The sequence below is a fragment of the Ictidomys tridecemlineatus genome, chromosome 2 (genome assembly GCF_052094955.1).
Source record: "Ictidomys tridecemlineatus isolate mIctTri1 chromosome 2, mIctTri1.hap1, whole genome shotgun sequence".
Classification (NCBI taxonomy): Eukaryota; Metazoa; Chordata; class Mammalia; order Rodentia; family Sciuridae; genus Ictidomys; species Ictidomys tridecemlineatus.
Window position 1 is genome coordinate 7,648,380 of NC_135478.1, and position 19,100 is coordinate 7,667,479.

At 39.5% G+C, this 19,100-nt stretch overlaps 1 protein-coding gene across 3 annotated transcripts; it reads right to left on the minus strand.

The window, feature by feature from the left end:
* Nucleotides 1-1,862: 1,862 nt before the first annotated feature.
* Nucleotides 1,863-18,942, minus strand: LOC120891907 (uncharacterized). Of its 3 annotated transcripts, none has more exons than XM_078028946.1 (6): nucleotides 18,799-18,942; nucleotides 16,424-16,476; nucleotides 14,715-14,841; nucleotides 9,653-9,763; nucleotides 8,663-8,846; nucleotides 1,863-7,754 (listed from the first exon to the last, which is right to left on the minus strand). In XM_078028946.1, the coding sequence occupies exons 2-6, from the start codon at nucleotides 16,469-16,471 to the stop codon at nucleotides 6,314-6,316; spliced, it is 1,911 nt and encodes a 636-aa protein (XP_077885072.1). In that variant the 5' UTR covers nucleotides 16,472-16,476; nucleotides 18,799-18,942; the 3' UTR covers nucleotides 1,863-6,313. The 3 variants fall into 3 exon arrangements, with proteins under 3 accessions (XP_077885072.1, XP_077885076.1, XP_077885063.1); XM_078028950.1 differs by having other exon boundaries at nucleotides 18,519-18,924; XM_078028937.1 differs by having other exon boundaries at nucleotides 16,424-18,924.
* Between the last annotated feature and the right edge of the window lie 158 nt (nucleotides 18,943-19,100).

A 19,100-nucleotide genomic window follows, 5' to 3' on the forward strand; every position in this document is an offset into this window, starting at 1 on the left:
AAAAGGGCTGGGGATTTAGCTCAGTAGTGGAGCATTTGCCTAGCCTGGGGTCCTTCCCAAGTAGGAAGGCAGGGGATGTTAAGGAAACCAATTGAGAGACCACAGTGTCTGATGTTAGTAGAACAAAAAGAAAAGATGTTTGAAGAGGATACAAAAAGAGTTGCCATCCTCCTCCATCTCTAAGCAGCTCAGCATGGAGAGACACTTTCCACCTAGGCAAGGGAGAAAGAAACAAGTCTAGGCCTTAGATTTCAAACCCTTTACCAGGCCTGGGTGAAACCAGCTGAAATGCTGGCAGGTGGCACAGCCTGTAAACCCTTCCCAGCAATTCGGAAAAGGCTGAGGCAGGAGGCTTGAGAGTTCAAAGCATCCTCAGCAACTCAGCCAAGACTCTGTCTCTAAATAAAAAATAAAATAAAATAAAAACGGATGCAGACTGGGGTTGTAGCTCAGTGGTAGATCAGTTGCCTTGCATGCGTGAGGCACTGGGCTTGAATCTCAGCACCACATAAAAATAAATAAAGATATTGTGTCCATCTACAACTAAAAAAAAAAAGAATTTTTAAAAAGGCTGGAGATTGGCTCAGTGGTTAAGAATTTAATCCCCAGTACATTAAAAAAAAAAAAAACCACCACCTATGAAAATGCACAGTCCCACAACCTCCAATACTAGCTGAGTGAGCTTGCTGTGTTTGCCAGGACACAGAACTTCTCCATCACCCTTCCCCCAAGAGTGGGCAGCTTAGGGAGGAGCAGCCTACCTCCACAGAAGAGCAGGTCATGAAAGCTAGTTCAGGTCTTTGTCTTGGAGCTCAGTGCCAGGCCTGCAACTGTGAGACTGAGCAGATTAGAGACCAAGGCCCCTGTGTAGGCCTGAGCTCACAGATGGAGCCTCTAGACATGAACCAGCATCAGGCAGAAACCTGCATGCCACCTGGGAGAGACAACATCATTCAGCCTATATCATCACCAGCCTCCCCAAAATTGTATCTGTCCTCTGGATGTGAGACTCAGATGTGACCCAGCTTAGTGTCAGTCTTGGAGTCCATTTCTACCACCAGTCACCCAGTCTCAGGCAGCACAGCTATTGTGAGGCCAGTACTTACAGATGAGGCTCTAGAACTTCTTCAGCACCAGACACCTATGGGATGAACTACCACCAGCTTCAGTTTTGGAAGTGTGAGAACTGGGCATGATCCAGTTAAATACCAGCCTGGGTGGACAAGGGGCTGCCTTTGTTATTGGAGACAGGATCTCTGGCTTGGAAATAGGAATGAGACCAAGTCCAATATTGTGGGCACACAAAGGCAAGCCTTTAATTAGGGCTTCACCAAAGGTGGACAGCACTGATTAAGGAACTAGGCTGTTTCACCAAGGCAAGATGTGGAAACTTTTATTGCTTTTCTGGGGTGAGGCAAAGTCTAATAATTTCCAATAACCAGGGGCATGCTTCCAAAAGATGTTTTTTTCTTGCAAGAAACTAGAATACTGGGCCAACAGGAGGTTGAAGAAGAATAAAATAAAGAAAAAGGAAAAAAAAAAAAAGAGAGAGAGAGAGGCAAGCCAGGCACAGGGGCACACACTTGTAATTCCAGCAACTTGGGAGCCTGAGAAAGAATTTTAAGTTCAAGGCCAGCCTGAGCAACTTAGCAAGACCCGTCTCAAAATAAAAAGGGCTGGATATGTGCCTCAGTGATAGAGTTCCCCTGGGTTCAATCCCCAGTACCAAAAACAAGAAAAAAAATCATATATATATATATTTTTTTTTGATAAATCATAAAAAAACACCAATATAAATACAGACATGATTTTTTAAAGTAACATGTTGAATCTAGCAAAATGAAAAGGCTAATAGACCAATATGTGCAAATTTAATTTATTCCAGTAATACATGTTGTTCTACCATCTGAAAATCAAAGAATGTATAGTTCATTTTGTTAACAGAATTAAGGATTTTTTTAAAGACCCTGATACATGCAGAAAGGCACTGGATAAAATCCAATATCAATTTGTGATTTTTAAACACATTTGACAATCCAGGAACAAAACAGAATTCCCTTAATTTGATAAAAGTTATCTATGAAAATTTACACGTAGCATTATATTTAATGGTGACATGTAGAATATTCTTTCATAAAGGAACAAGGAAACGATATTCATTTTCATGACCTCTATTCATTAAATAAGACAAGAAAAATAAATAAAAGGTTTATAAACCAGGTGAGAATTACTTGAGTGAGTTAAATTTATCTCACTAGCTATAAAGCTGATGTAAGAAAAAGGTATGAACTAATCCAAAAATTAAAAATAAAAAAGGTATGTACTAATCCAAAAATTTAAAAAATTTACAAAGCAAAACACACCATGTATCTAGAAATAAATTAAACAAAGGCATTCAAGACCTCTACAATTAAACTACAAAGCACCTTCAGAAAAGTTAAAGACAACCTAGGTAAATGGATTGTTGCATTATGTTCATCAATTGAAAGATGCATTTCTGTAAAGATGTCAATTTTCCTTAGGTTATTCTATAAAATGGACCCAGAATATTTTTACAAAAATTAATAAATTCTAAAATTAGAATTTATTACTAGATTTCCAAAAATACTACAAAGCAATACAAATTAAGATAGTATGGTGCTGCTGCAAGGAAAGACAAACAAACCAAAAGACATAGATTGCCTACCTAAGCAGAGGGAAAACATGATCTAGTGGATAAATCTGTACAAATACACCTGCATCCTACCTCACACCCTATCAAACAAAAAAATACTTGAAATGGATCACTGACCTGAATACAAGAAGTCAAACAATGAAGGGTCCAAAAGAAAACATAAAATATATTCAGTATCTTGTCTAGGCAAATACTTCATAAAGAACACTCAGATCTCTACTTATTTTTATGTTCTGTAAAGACTGAGAGCAATTTTTAGCAATCTAAAAGACATATGGCATCTTACATTCTAAATGGATTTCTAGGAACTAACAAACACTGGGTAAGTTCCCAGACTTTATATTTCCCAAAGTCAGCATAAGGTGCAAGCTTACAATATTGCCCCTATTTTGAGCCACCACCTGCTCACAGCTGCCTCTCTCTCTTCTCCATGTGCATCATAAGTGCCAGGGCTCTATGATTTAGGGGTACAAATTCTAACCTCACTTTCTCAATGAGAAACTGGGAGCTGGTCCTAAACAAATCAGAATATTAACATTCCCCTGGCCATGGTGGACAAAATAAGCCATTAATCAGATTCCATTTTGATAATTATATTGGAACTGTTCAAAAAAGATGTCACTCTTCTCCCTGAAGCAATATCTTGGGAAGAAAGCAGCACAGAACTTCTGAAGCCTACTGTGAAGAAAACATCCCAGCTGGAAGAAAAGACAATGCAAAAGGATGCACAGCCGAGACATGGAGACAGACAAATTCACATCTTTTAGCCTCAGGATACAGATTGAAGCTTAGTTATAGCCAAGGGCTTTTTAGCAGCAAGGAAACACTTCAAAAGAAAAAAGGAAATAAAAATGGGTAAAATGCTTCAAAAGGTAGCCTAATAAAGATATCCAAATAACCAATAAGCACACCAAAAAGTACTCAAAATCATGACATATCAGGAAAATGCATATTTCAACAAAAACAACAAAAAAATCACCACACACTCTGCTGAAGAGCTAAAGTTAGAAAGTGTGGGCCCAGGATGCAGAATAGCCAACACTCACATGCACTGTTGGGGACTTACTGGTGGAACCAACATTTTTGAAAATCTAAAGTATCTACCAAAACTACACTGAAGTCTACCCTATCATTCAGTATTTGCATTTCTCACATATACCATATACCAAGAGAAATAAGAGCAACCAAGTGACAAACCAGACATTATGTTGAGTAAAAGAAGCCAAACATGTAACAGTACATGTTGTAGTTTTAACATTTATTTGAAAAGTCAGAAAAACCACACCAAATCAAGTGTAATAAGAGTCAAAATCCAATTTCCTCTGTGGAGTGGTTATTGAGAAAGGAGATGAATGAACTTCCTGGAATCCTGGAAATGTGTCCACCAGGATGTATACATCTATGTGAAATTACATCAAGCTGAACACAGCTTGCACATTAGTGTATGTATACCTTGATAAACAGTAAAAAGTGATTAAGGGAAATGCTATAGTTATGCTTTTAAGAGATAAAATATAATTTTTTTAAATATTTTTAGTTGTTAATAGACCTTCATTTTATTCATTTATTTATATGCCATGCTGAGAATCGAACACAGTGCCTCATACATGCTAGGCAAATGCTCTACCACTGAGCCACAACACCACCCCTTAAAATACAATGTTTTTAAAAAGGGGAGGAGGTAGCAAAATGAACCTGAAACAGCTCATAGCATTCCTCTTCTCACATAAAGGCAGTAAAATCTTCCCTGTCTGAAGATATCAAATATAAATCCTCCTCTACCAAAATAGAATGACACCTATCCGAGGCTTGCCTCAATTACCAACAGGATAACTTCATTAGCCACAGCTCTACTCACTTTTGGGACCAAGGTAGGCTTGTATAGACATCAATCCCATAAGCAGAGTGAAGGATGAGACTGGACTGTGAGCTTGATGACAATCCTTCTGCAAACTGGTCAACTCTAACAGGGCAGTGAAAGTGCCAGAGGAAGTGCAATGAGAAGCAAAAATGCTAAAATGGCAACACCAGAGCTTGCCAGAGAAATCTAAGTTGTGTTTGGCCAGGATACAGGAGTTAATGGAGATGTTTGTGGAGGTGCAGCCCCTGAGGAGACTGAGGTCAAGCACTTAACCTTCAGTTTTGAGCAAGTATGGATCAGGGTGTTGGATACTCAGAAAAATGAGCTGAAAACTGGGGCCCACAAGGTCCCTACTCATCTGTTTACCTATATCGTGGTCTTAATGAGCAGGCAATTGTAGCCCCTTCCATAAAGCCTTTCAAACTTCTTGCAAAGTTATTTTGTCACCTAGGATTAGAAGTGAATAAGGGAAATGTAGTCCCCAGCCACATCCAAATTAATATAACACATTTTATTAACTTAAAACATTAGATCAAGATTCCAGCCATGAGGGCTGGGGTTGTGGCTCAGTGAGTGCTTACCTAGCATGTATGAGACACTGGGTTCGATTCTCAGCACCACATATAAATAAATAAAATAAAGATCCATCAACAATTTAAAAAACTTAAATTAAAAAAGATTCCAGTCATGAACAAACATAAAGAATAAAACACAAAACAGCAATCAGATGAGACTATACTCTTTCAAGGCCTTTGTACTAATTAATTTCTACTAAAACTTTTTATTACACATGAAAAGCTTTTGATAGTAAACACTGATATTCTCTGGGGCTGGGGATGTGGCTCAAGCGGTAGCGCGCTCGCCTGGAATGCGTGCGGCCTGGGTTCAATCCTCAGTACCACATACAACCAAAGATGTTGTTTCTGCCGAAAAACTAAAAAAATAAATAAATATTAAAATTTCTCTGTCTCTTTCTCTCTCCTCTCTCTTTAAAAAAAAAAAAAAACACTGATATTCTCAAAAGCAGTTGGTACTCCTAGTTTAAAGGAAAGACGGGAATTATTGGGTAGGCAACTTTTAGTATCCAGACAAAGGCAAAGATGAAGACAAAGACGACGAAGAAGAAGATGAAGAAGAAGATGCCCATGCTGTGAGTTCAAACTGAAACAACAAAAAAAAAAAAAAAAAAACACCATTTTCCTGCCTGCAAAAAAAAAAAAAATGCACTTGAGCCAGACTCAATGATATATACCTGCACTCCCACACTTAGGAGGCTAAGGCAAAAGTCCAGGAGTTATAGGCCTGGAAAACATACCCAGACCCTGTCTCAGAGGAGAAGCATACACACACGTAAACACACACAATCTCCCAAGAGTCCAAAAGACTTTGTAATGGAAATAACATTTACATCTCAGCTAAAGAAACTCACCTCATACTCAAAAGTATGTCATAAAAGCTGAAAAGGGAAACATATAACCTTAAATCTTCCTATTAGAAAACATTGGAAATCAATGACCCTCTAGAAGTCCACTTTAATGAGGCACTGATCTTCTTTTCTAGCTCAAATTGTGAATTTTCTTATACAAGTTACGTTCAAAATCAAAAGGGTTTACAAACACAGGGTTTCTCTCAGTTGTCCTCAACTCTTCAAAAGAATGAGTGATAATGTACTTTCTCACATTTATAGTGTCACTACTGTATGAAACTTCACAAAATGAGACTTCAAAAATTCCATTAGTTCAGAAAAAGCCTTGCAGAGATTCCCTTACTCCTTACATTTATATGTTGTCCCTTGTGTGAATTTTCACGTGTCTTCGAAAGTAGGCTGGACAAATAAAGGCTTTCCCACATTCCTTACATTCATATGGTTTCTCTCCAGTATGGCTTCTCACATGTCTCCGAAAGGATGAGGGACAACTGAAAGCTTTTCCACACTCCAGACATTCAAAGGGTTTTTCTCCAGTGTGCATTCTTGCATGTACAGTAAGGTATGAAGAATGTCGAAATGCCTTCCCACATTCCTTACATTCATAGGGTTTTTCCCCAGTGTGGGTTCTCATGTGGATACTAAGGGCTGAGAAATAAATAAAGGCTTTCCCACATTTTTTACATTCATAAGGTTTCTCTCCAGTGTGAGTTCTTCTATGTACTGTAAGATGGGAAGAACTAATGAAAGCTTTCCCACATTCCTTACACTCATAAGGCTTTTCTCCACTGTGAGTTCTTAGGTGTTCAGTGAGGGATGAGGAACGACTAAAGGCCTTCCCACACTCCTTACATTCATATTGCACCTTACCATTGTGATCTCTCATGTGTGCTTTAAAGGATGAGGGACAACTGAAGGCCTTCCCACATTCCTTACATTCATAGGGTTTCTCTCTACTTTGATTTTTCACATGTGTGTTCAGGGAAGTGGGAAGATAGAAGGCTTTTCCACATTCCAGACATTCATAAGGTTTCTCTCCAGTGTGTTTTCTCATGTGGATACTTAAGGAGGAGGGGCAATTGTAGGCTTTCCCACATTCCTTACATTTATAGGGTTTCTCTCCGGTGTGTGTCCTCACATGTACAGTGAGTTTTGAGGATTCACTGAAGGCCTTCCCACACTCTTTACATTCATAAGGCTTCTCTCCTGTGTGAATTCTTATATGTATTATAAGATGAGAGGAAGAGCTAAAGGCCTTCCCACATTCCTTACATTCATATGGCTTATCTCCACTATGAATTCTTTTGTGTTTGGAGAGTGATGAGGAACAACTAAAGGCCTTTCCACATTCCTTACATTCATAGGGCTTATCTCCACTGTGAATTCTTTTGTGTTCTGTGAGGTATGAAGAGCTACTGAAGGTTTTCCCACATTCCTTACATTCATAGTTTGCCTTTTCACTATGAATTTTCATATGTGCTCTGAACATGGAGGAACAACTGAAAGCCTTTATACATTCCTTACATTCATATGGTTTTTCTTCAGTAGGAGTTTTCATATGCTTCTTAAAACAAGCAAGAAAATGGAAGGCTTTCCCACATTCCTTACACTGATAGGGTTTGTTTCCAGCATGAGATCTGGTGTGATTCTTAAGTGATGAATGAAACAGGAAGGACTTTCCACACTCACAGCATTCAAAGGATTTGACTTCAGTAGTTCTCTGGAGCATAAGATTTGAAATTTGTCCACATTGACTTTCTTCATTGTATTCACAGATGTTCTCTACCACATGACTTTTAAAAATAAAAGACAGATTATTAGTAATAAAATTTACCATTTTCAGTGAATATGTATGCTTTCTGCCCCATCAACTTATAAGCTAAAAGTTCTCAAGAAGGCTCTTCCACAGCCAACATTGTCACTGAGCTTTTGACTTATATGATTTTTCTGATAAATCTGTCAAACCAATCTATGTGTGAAACCTTCAATATCTCAGTATCATTTGTAGGAAAAACTATCTAGACAAAATTCTTTGTGAAAGTACAATTTTTTTATTTTGAATTTGAATCCATTTATTTCTTTTTTAATTTTATTTTTTATTAACATGTATTCCATTAGTTACATATGATAGCAGAATGCATTTTGATACATCATACATAAATGGAGTATAATTTCTCATTCTTCTGGTTATACAGAATGTAGAGTTACACTGGTCATGTAATCATATATGCACATGGGATAATAATGTCCAATTCATTCTACTATTATTTCCACACCCCCTCCCTTCCCCTCACTCCCCTCTTTCTAATCCAAAGTAACTCTATTCTTCCCAATCCCCCCCCCCATTGTGAATTAGCATCCAACTATTAAAGAAAACACTTGGCCTTTGGTTCCTTGCACCAGCTTCATCCATTTACTGGCAAATGTCATGATTTCATTCTTATGAAAGCATAATTTTTGACCTAGGTTTATGTTGAAAATATATTTCTTTTTAAGAAATATTTTTTAGGTATAGATGGATGCAATATCTTTATTTCATTTATTCATTTTTATGTGATGCTGAGGATTGAACCCAGTCCTCACATGTGGGAGGCAAGCACTCTGCCTGCCACTGAGCTACAACCCCAGCCCCAAAATATGTTTCTTAAATCTCAAAATTGCTTCCTGATGCACTACCTTCTCTTATATGAAGGGCACTCACCTTAATCCTTTCTCATGGCTTTTGTTCCAATCATCCACACCATGGGAGTCCTGGTTTTCATATAAAATAGAGGAGCAGGAACCATTTCCTTTGAATCTCTCTATTTTCTGTTCATTGGATATTTTTTCTCTATTGTTGTCTTGAAGAGCAACTAATTCCTTCGTATTAAGTAGAGATTCAAACCCTGAAACAAAAAAATAAAAAGTAAATAAAGTTACCTATGAGCAAAAGACTTTGAGCAGTGCAGCTGTTTCAGGACTTCACTATTAATAGGCACAAGGATCAAAAGTAAAACAGTTCACTAAAAAATATTTCCATGAAACCATAGTATGGTAACATTACCATAGTATGGTAACACATGCTTGTAATCTCAGCTACTTGGGAGGCTGAGATAGGAAGTTCACAAGTTCAAGGAAATCTCAACAACTTAGACCCAGTCTCAAAATTAAAAAGGGTATGGGATATAGCTCAGTGGTAAAGCACTCCTGGGTTTCCCAGTGCTGAAAAATTAAAAATAGTTCTATGAAGAAAGACAGTGATGGTAACATGACCAGTAGAAATTATTGGGCAAGAGATATGAAAAAATTGTGCTCCATATGAATCAAAATGCATACTGCTATCATGTAACAAATTAGAACAAATAAATAAATAATTTTTTAAAAAAGAAAGGTTATATTAAATTTTTTCTGTTAACTGGATATTTCATATTAGTATAGAAAATATATTAAAAATTTTTATTAATAATTTTTAAAAATTATTAGGGAAGGAAAACAGAAAGGATAAAATACACATACCAAATACAAACTTTAAAAAAGCAAATATGGAGATCTTTGCCAAGAACAAGGAAAGTATGAGAGGACAGATCAACAGTCAAAATAGTCCTCTGAGGCATCTGTGGATAATGTGCCTCCTTAGACAAAACAAACTTTTGCTTTATTTCTATTTTATTTTTTTTCTCCTCCCAGGCCAGTTTCTCCCAGGGATTCTTGCCTTCCTGGTGCTGCTCCATACAGATGCCCTGGATACTTTCTGTCTTCACTGCCTGCAGTTCCTCCTCTTGTTCCCACTTGAAGATCAGATTGGGAGTGAGTAGTGGGTACCCTGCACACGAGGAAAGGAATATCATGAGGGAAAGCAATGAAGAATCACAAATATCTTTCCATAAGATTGGGTCAAACTTTGGTCTTCTGATACTCTAAAGACAGAGAAAGATGAGTTTAACTGAAACAAAATGTCAAATTCATTGAAGAAAAAAAAAAGGCAAAGGAGAAAGGGAGAGGAAGGAAGAAAGGAAAGAAAAATAGAGAAATTTTTTTAAAAAGCTGAGATGTGGATGTGGGGGAAAAACCAGCCTCTAATGTGAAGAACTGATCTAATCAGATATGGTGACACAAGCCTATAATCCCAGGGTGAGATGGGAGGCTGGAGGATCATGAAGTCAAGGCCAACCTCAGCAACTTAGCAAGATCCTGTTTCAAAGCAAAGAAAAACAAAATTTTAAAGGATTGGGGATGTAGCTCCTGGTAAAGTGCCCCTAGGTGTTCAATTCCTAGCACAAAAAACACAAAGAAAAAAACACTGATCTGGGCTGGGATTGTAGTTCAGTGGTAGAGCACTTGCCTAGCATGTGCAAGGTGCTGAGATTGATCCTCAGCACCACATAAAAATAAATAAATAAAATAAAGGTATAAAAAATTATTTAAAAAAAAAAGAAAGATTGACCTACATTCACAGTGGAACCTCAAAATTATTATAAGCTGATCTGGCACAGCCATAATATATTTTTTTAATATTTTTTTAGTTATAGTTGGACACAATACCTTTATTTTATCAGGTTGAACAGGGTTTCACCAAAAGTCATGTCCAAATATATAAATGGAACAGAATAGAGGGCACAGACACAGATTTACATAAGTAAAGTTGGCCCTCTATATCTGTGAATTCAAGCAACCATGGATAGAAAATACAATAGGAAAAAATTACATCTGTATTAAACATGTATTTTTTTGTGCTTATGTCCAAATCAATACAGTACAAAAGTAATTATGAATAAGATAGGATAGATAGTAAAACAGGCAGACAGTTAAGAAAATGCACTCCTGCACACCAAAAAAGAGAGAGAGAGAGAGAGAGAGAGAGAGAGAGAGAGACAGACTGACTTTAAATGAAGAGGCTATTTCATAAAACTAACATATAGAAAACATTCCAAACATTACAGCCAATTTCTTTGTCCCGGGTGGCAGGAAAAAGGAGACAGAGCCGACCTGAGTGAAGACTACAGTCTCAAGGCCTAACTAATCAGAATGTCACAGACCAAACCAAGAGCCTTGGCACTTTTCCAATACTTGTTTAGCATAGGTGTTGACCAATAGTATTGGCACTTTTTTGAGACATGATTAGCATAGATACTGACCAACACCCTTAGTATCTTTCCAAGACCTGATTAGCACAGATATTGATGAATGCCTCATCCAGTAGCTACTTAAGTCCCTAGACTAGTACATTTAAGTGGAAACCTACTCACAGGTTCCCCTCTCAGCCCCTGAGAGTTCTGCTTCTTTTCTTTTCAGTTATATAAATACACCTTCACTCTCAAATTCTTTTGTCTGTGGATTTGTCTTCAAATCTGTGAATAAGAACCTGGTAAAAAAAAAAATGGCAGCCAGCTGCTGAGGTCTGCCATTGAGAGCTACAATACACTGCTCAGTAATAGTGAAGAAGAGTCAGGTTCTGCCAGCTCTGACCCATAGAGCTGACCATAGGCATTTCCCTGCTGTGATTAGTTGCAATACTAAAATGGGCTCTCTTACCCACAGAGGCACGTAACTTATTCCGACCTACAGGCCAGCAGAGTGGAGAATCTGGTTTCATTTCAAACTCCAGTTTCAATTACATAGCACTTACATTTTGTCAGGCACTAAACATAATCAAGAGATGATGTAAAGTATATGAGAGCTTAGGCTGTATACCAGGAATTTTAATTAAGAGATTTTGACCATCCACAGTTGTAGGTCTCTGGGAAGATACTAGTATCAAATTCCTACAGACCAAGCAAGAACTATGTAGTCAACTGATCTTTGACAAAGAATTGACAGCAACATAATAGAGAAAAGATAGCCTTTTCCACAAATGCTGTTAGAACACTGGACATACCCACATAAAATAATGAATCTATGCCCTTCACAAACATTAATTTTAAATGGATCATAGATCTAACTGTAAAACATAAAACTAGAAAAATTGTACAAGATAAAAGGAGCAAATCTAGATGACTTTGGATTTTGCTATGACTTTTTTGATACTATATCAAAGGTATGATCGATGAGAAAGAGATTGATATAATACACCCCATTAAAATTAAAATTCCTGCTCTGTGAAAGATAATATCTAGAGAAAGAAAAGATAAACTATACCTAAAAGAAGACATTTGCAAGAAATTTCTCTGGTAAGAGACTGTTTCACAGAGATTTATCTGATAAGAAACTGATTTCCTGTTCTTTACACAAAGAATGCTTTTTTAAAATATATATATTTATTTCTTAGTTGCACACAATACCTTTCTTTGTTTATTTATTTTTAATGTGCTTCTGGGGATCGAATCAGGGCCTCGCAAGTGTGAAGCGAGCACTCTACCACTGAGCAATAACCCCAGCCCAGAATGCTTTTTTTTTTTTTTACATATTTTTATTAGTGTATTATCACATACATAATATTGCAATTCATTTGACACAACCATACATGCATGGAATTAATGTGCTCCATTTCAATTCCCAGTACTGCTCCTTTCCTTTCCCTCCTCGCTTCCCCTGTCCCCTTCCTCTCCTCTACTGGTCTTCCTTCTATTTACCTCCTGTTTTAATTCCTGCTTTATAGATACACACAATAGTGAAAGTCACTGTGGTATATTCCTATATATGCACTTTGTAGTCCCCTCTTTCCCTCTTCCTCCTTCCTTCCCATCTGCCCCCTACTTATCTTACCCTTTTGATTTTCATGGGCTCCCTCTGCCTGTTTCCCTCTTATTTTCCTCAAGCTTCCATACACAAGAGAAAACATTGGACCCTTGGCTTTCTGAATATGGCTTATTTCATTTAACATGATATTTTTCATTTCCATCTATTTACCAGCAAATGCCATAATTTCATTCTTCTTTATGGCAGAATAAAAACCCATGTGTCAAATGCTGCTGCCTCTGATTCTACTGCTGCCAGCCTGAGGTCACCTGGAGGTCTTCTTTCTGGGCTGCTGCAGAAGCCACTGCCGTGCCTGGAGGTCTCTTTTCTGGGCACTGCCTGGTTACCCCTGAGTCGATTCTGATGCTACCTCTGTGGTCACTGCCACTGAACTGGAAGTCTCCTGTTACTCAACCGCCACCTGCACCACTACCGCCATTGCTGCTGCCTCTGATTTCCCTGCTGCTAGACTGAGATCACCTGGAGGTGTTCTTTCTGGGTGCTGCTGCCACAGAAGAAACTGTGAATGCAACTGAAGCCCACATTGCTGCTGACCCCTGGAGATCACCTGGTGACAATGCCCTCACAGCTGCAGTGGTAACTGCCAATGCAGCCACCACTACTGCTGCTACCACAGCCTAGAGGACTGCTGCAGGGGAGATTCCAGGTTTGGTAGCATGTGGCTGCACCCATTTTGGGATACCAGCCAGGGCCTGGGACCTGGGTGCCAGCAGGTTTACCACCACAAGGCCCTCTCTGGGGACTCCAATCAGGACCTGCAGGTCCAGTGTTGAGGTACCTGTGGGTGTGGAGGACTCTGGGGTCTTCCTGCTGAGAGTGCTAGTGGCCTGGGTATTGCTGCTGCATCTCTTGCTGTTGCTCATTTGCATGAGAGTATTCCTGGTTGTCTCTCTGCAAGTAGGAGCAACACTGAGATCTTGGGACTACAAATGGCAGAGCCTGAGGTATTTGAAACCCATATTTGTAGGCTAGAGTCTAGGTTTGCAAGGGCTGATCTGGGTTTGGTGATCCCGAGAGACGTCAGAGTCATAGCTGACAAACTGTTGAACACTGACAAAGACAGTTTAATTTTCCAGCAAGATTTATTTTATTTTTTGATTCACTAATCTCTCTACCATATTTGGAACAGGTGCCTTTCATGCTATTTTCTTTCCAACTTCTCTCCAATCAACAGCGGATCTCTGTCAGCTCCTCTTCCACTCTTCCTGTGAATTTTTACTTCTAGCTTCTCTCTTCCTCCCTCACAAATATTGCATACTACACTACACTGTGCTCTCATCCACCCTTTGAAATTGTAAACCATTTTAACAAAATTTCTGTTTATACTATAGTAGTTATTAAATTCATCATTTTGGTTTAATGCGAGAAAGCAGTAGTTGCCTTAGTGGGAGCTATTAGGTTTAAGGCTACATATTATATGTTGAGTAATATTGATCTTGGTCTCACCATTAAACACTATAGACACTATAAGTCTACAGGGTAGATTTTATGCTGCCTTAGATCCATAAAAATTTCTATACTTTTTACCCACCACTTTGTGGTACTTGTTCATAGAGGGCCTACGAAACCAATATAATCTACCCCATAGATTCATCTCTAAATCATCCAAAAAGCACAAATGCTCTAATAGGTACTTTCTAATGCCCTCTTACTAAGACACCCCTCAACTCCCCATGGGTATGTTCTCCCATGACTGCAAAATAAACCCTGCTTGTTTAACTTACAGGTGTGCTCCTGGTGGTCTCTGGGTAAAAGGCATTCACAGCAGTAGACTCTTCAAAGGTCTCAAATCACAAATTCTCCCTGTGCCCCAGAGAAGCCCCTCAATCCCCACACATTCAACACTTAATAAGCCTCAAGGCTTTCAACCACAAAAAGAAAAAGAAAAAAACAAGTTTAATATGCCCATGTTCATTTTCATGAAGAACCTTCCAGATCGTAAGCACCCTGTGGTCAGTGACCACGTTTGTCTTATTTACCAAGTATTCCCACTCCTCAGCACAGATCCTGGAACAAGGTCAACTAGCAGATAAAATTGTTTTCTAAACCACTATGTAAACCAACATTGCTAATCTTACCTAGTGAGACCAGGTTCTGGAAGGTTTCCAGCATCACATCTCTGTAGAGGCTCCTCTGAGCAAGATCCAGCAAAGCCCACTCCTGCTGGGTAAAGTCCACAGCCACATCCTCAAAGGTCACCGAGTCCTAAAAGATGCCACAAACTCTGTTCAGAAAGGTACAATTCCTCCACTGTGTGCGAGATGATGGGTGAGGCTGACAGCACTGGGGACCTGAGAATCAATTCAGGGGAGGTTCAGAAGATTCTGTGGTCTCCCCAAGTCTATGGCAGGACTCCGTCAGCAGATCTCTTTCCCTTTCTACTCACACATACTTAGTGACTGAACAAATCCTGTCTAAAAGCCAAAATACTTCTAAAATACTACATTAGTCTCTTTGCAGTTGATAGTAATGAAATAAGAAAAAAAAAATCAAAGTTATTTTCCTTCGAACCTCCATAGAACACTGGATATTAGGTGTGTGGGTAATTTTCCACACACATCAAGCAGTTCTCCAACAGACAAGAGCTAGGTTTCCTGTTATTCAATAACATTCTTACACTATCTACATGGACAGCTTCATCCCACAGGTTGAGGGCTCAGTCCCACAAAACTTCCCCATACTTTAAACAACATAACAGCTAGTACATTGTCATTTATACTTCTGACCAAATGGCTACATCTCAGGGTCCCCACTGTACCCTCCTTGAGTTGGCTAATATGCTGGGATGGCTTACAGAATCTAAGCAAACACTTCCTTGGGCTTATAGTTTGTTATAAATACAGAGAACTATACAGATAAAGAAATATATATGGCATAGCAGGGTAGGAAAAGCTGCAGAACTTCCATGCCTACTGGGGTGCCTCGTACCAGGAATCTCTACATATTCAGCTATACAGAAGCTCCCTAAATTCATTCTTTTTGGGTTCTCACAGAGGCTTTACTAGAAAGCATGACTGATTTAAATTAGCAATTTAAATAATCAATTTAACCTTCAGTACCTCTCAACTTCAAGGTTAGTGGATAGGGCTGAGGAGTCAAGCATACCTTAGTTCTTCTGGACCATTAGTCATCCTGAGGCTATCTGTCCTGGTCACCAGTCATCATACAAAGCTACTCTTATCACTCCAGACATTTGAAGGGTTTTAGAAACTCTATGCCAGGATATGGGACCAAGACCACATATTGGACAATATCATATTATTCCTTATTAAGAAATTCTTCCTTATTCAAGAATAACTTCACCTGCTACTTTATTCCTATTAAGGCACTGAGCACAACATCAAACTCAGGTTTAAATCTTGATGAGGTTTTAATGAATGAAAGAACAGAGAGTGAATGGGAACTTTTCCTTTTTCCCCTCTAACAATCCTGAGAGGCCCAAGAGCCTGCACATCTTTCAAGTCAGGCCCACAGCTGCCTCGGTTTTATAGTATTGTGGCCTGGGCTCACCAAACTATAGCACATGCATTTACTCTAGCCTATCACCTACTTATGTAAGTAAAGTTTTATTGCAATACAATAAAACATTTGTTTATGTTCCTCTATGAATATTTTTTGTATGAAAATGACAATTTCCTTGTAATAGAAATTCTATGACCTTCAAAACCTAAAATACTTACCATGTGATCCAAAAAAAGAAGCAGATTGCTAACCTGTGCTCTAAAATAGCAGCAGGATATCAAATAAAATAGAAATATTCTTTTAGAGCATTATACCTTTTACTTACCTGCATCATACTTTTCTGTAACCCAACACTTATTCCTTCTTCCTCCATGTCACCTTCATAAAGAAAAGTAAGACATTGAGAAGTTATAGGTAAGACAGAACCTGACATGGGAATCCAACCCTTCAGAGAATTCCCATACTCATGAGCCTGGATATTGTAGCACATCCATTACCAGTGACAACTCAAAAGGCATACCATGACTCCTAAGTAAATACAAACTGAACTTGTGTGACACTGCAACAATCCTTTCTTCCCTAGAGATACAAAAAACACTCTTACCCTTGTCAATGATACAAAAGAGGTTAATAGTAACATTTTATTAGTAAATTAACTCAAGTCTTAAGAACATCTGGCTGTCCATTTCCCCATGACAACAAAAAGCATTAAATGTATCAAGTGGTGCCTTCATCCCTAAAAATATAGACTCCCTGACTCATATCTAAGAAAACACTAATTTACTTAAACACTAGGCTTCTTGGGGCTCCTTGACCAACATTTTTACTTGTTTACCATTTTACAGGATAATAGGCATTACTACAAAGCCCTGAACACTGCTATCATCCCCACCCCACCCAATGGGCTCCACAAAACCTAATTTCTGAGAAAGAGAATCAACCTATTTGTTATGGTTTGAATCTGGGATGTCTTTCAAAGCCTCGTGTGTGGAAGGCTTGGTCTCCAGTGCTGCAGTGTTCAGAGTTTGGGCTTGGGGGAAGCGATTGAATTATGAGGGGTCTGGCTTCATCAGTGGTTTAATCCATTTTATGGATTAAGAGTTTGAATGGACTGCTGGGAGGTAACAGGAACTACAAGAGGTAGAATCTAGAAGAGATGAGAAAGAGGAAAAGGAAGAAGTAGTGGCGGTGGTGGAGGTGGTAGTGGTGGTGGGTAGTGATGGTAGTGATAGAAAAGGAGGAGGAGGAAGAAGAAAATTTCATTGTATCCAGTCATTAAAACAACCATATTTAAAACATGCACAAGGAAACAGAAGTTGCAAATTGTTTTACAGAAAGTTTCACAAAATAAGTAGGAAATTCGTAATTCCAGTGTAGAGAGGGAAGATAATCATCTTCTTCCAACACCAGAAGGGTACAACTAAAAAATATACCAGATCACATACAAAGTACAAATAATACAAAGGTATTGGTAACAGTTGAAAAATGAACAATAAATATAAATCACAATTTAAGTTTATTTCATGTAGGAATGATGGATGATTAAAAACTGAATCACTAAAAAAAGAATAAAACTGAATCACTGGGACTCAGTGGTACAGTGCCTTACTAGCGTTGAGTCCTTGGATTCAATGCCAGCACCACAAGAATAAAATAAACAAAAATTGAATCACTGATTAATGAAATTCACAGTATTCATAGAAAGGTTATTTGATATATTCCCTTAGACACAAAGCAATCACTAATCTATTTCAGTGTACATTGCTTATAATAACTTAGGCCATTAGAAAGGAGTAGATTTTATAGGTTAAAAAATGCAAACATTCTATTTAATAATGAAATACTGATTAATTTTCTCTGAAATCAGGAACAAGGCAAGAATTTAAATTATATGCTAATCTCTATTCAGCTGGGAGTCCTGGCAAGTGCAGTAATTAGAAACAAAAAAATGGAAAACAAAATTTAGGAGAAAAAAATTTCAAACTAGCACATTTTCTGTGCAAAATTGAAAGAATCTATAAATAAGTGACCAAGCTTTTTTTTTTTTTTAGTCCCTGCATTTTGTTGTACTAGGGATTGCCAGGGGCACTCTACCACTGAAGTACACCCCTGGTCCTTCTGATTTTTTGTCTAGAGATAGGGCCTGCCTATATTGCTCAGGCTGCCCTTGAACTTGGGATCAAGTTCTACCTCAGCCCCGAGTAGCTGGGATTACAGGCGTACACCACCGCGCCAGGCTAAAATGCATCACTTTATTAAGGATGAAATGCACTTGCCCAGGAGGCGGGTTAACAGTATTTTAAAATCAGCTTCCTCTTGTGTATCTGAATGCAATGTGTCCAACAGGCCCCAGGTCCCGGGGAACTCTCAGACCCGCGCTGGGCAGTGCGCGAGGCCCAGGGGCAGCGGGCCGAGCTCACCCCACGCCGGGTGTGTGCAGACCAGCGGACCCGCACAGGCTCCGGACCCGGACCCCGACGCAGGCGAGGCCTCTGCTCTCCGCAGGGAGAGGCCGCGGGGCTTCCCAGGTCAGGCCTGCAGGAGACGCGCCCGCCGCTGGCGCAGCCCGGAGTCCCCGCTGCGGTCACCCCGACGATCGCGGCGCCGGCGGAGCCGACGGGGCTCTGAGCCACGCGGCTGAAGGGGGCCCTGGGACGGCGGACGAGTGGAAGCCAGCCTTCCGCCTCCCGCGGCCCATACCTGGATGGCGAGGGGCCGGGACGGATAAGATGCGGACTGAGGCAAGAATATATCTCAGACGCGGGCTGCAGCGCAAAGTGTCATGGCGGCCACAGGCACACAGTGACAGGGCAGCAACTTCGCGCGTGCGCAGATGCGCTCTTCTGCCGCCCGCTACCCCCCTCCCCTTTCTGAGAAACGTTCTGCGAAGGTGCGGGGCTTCGGGAGCTGGGCGTGGCGCGGAGCGGCCCGCTCAGTCCATCCCAAACGTAAAGTACTAATTTTCCCTGGGGTTGCAGGTAAAAAGAGAACCAGAACCGTGG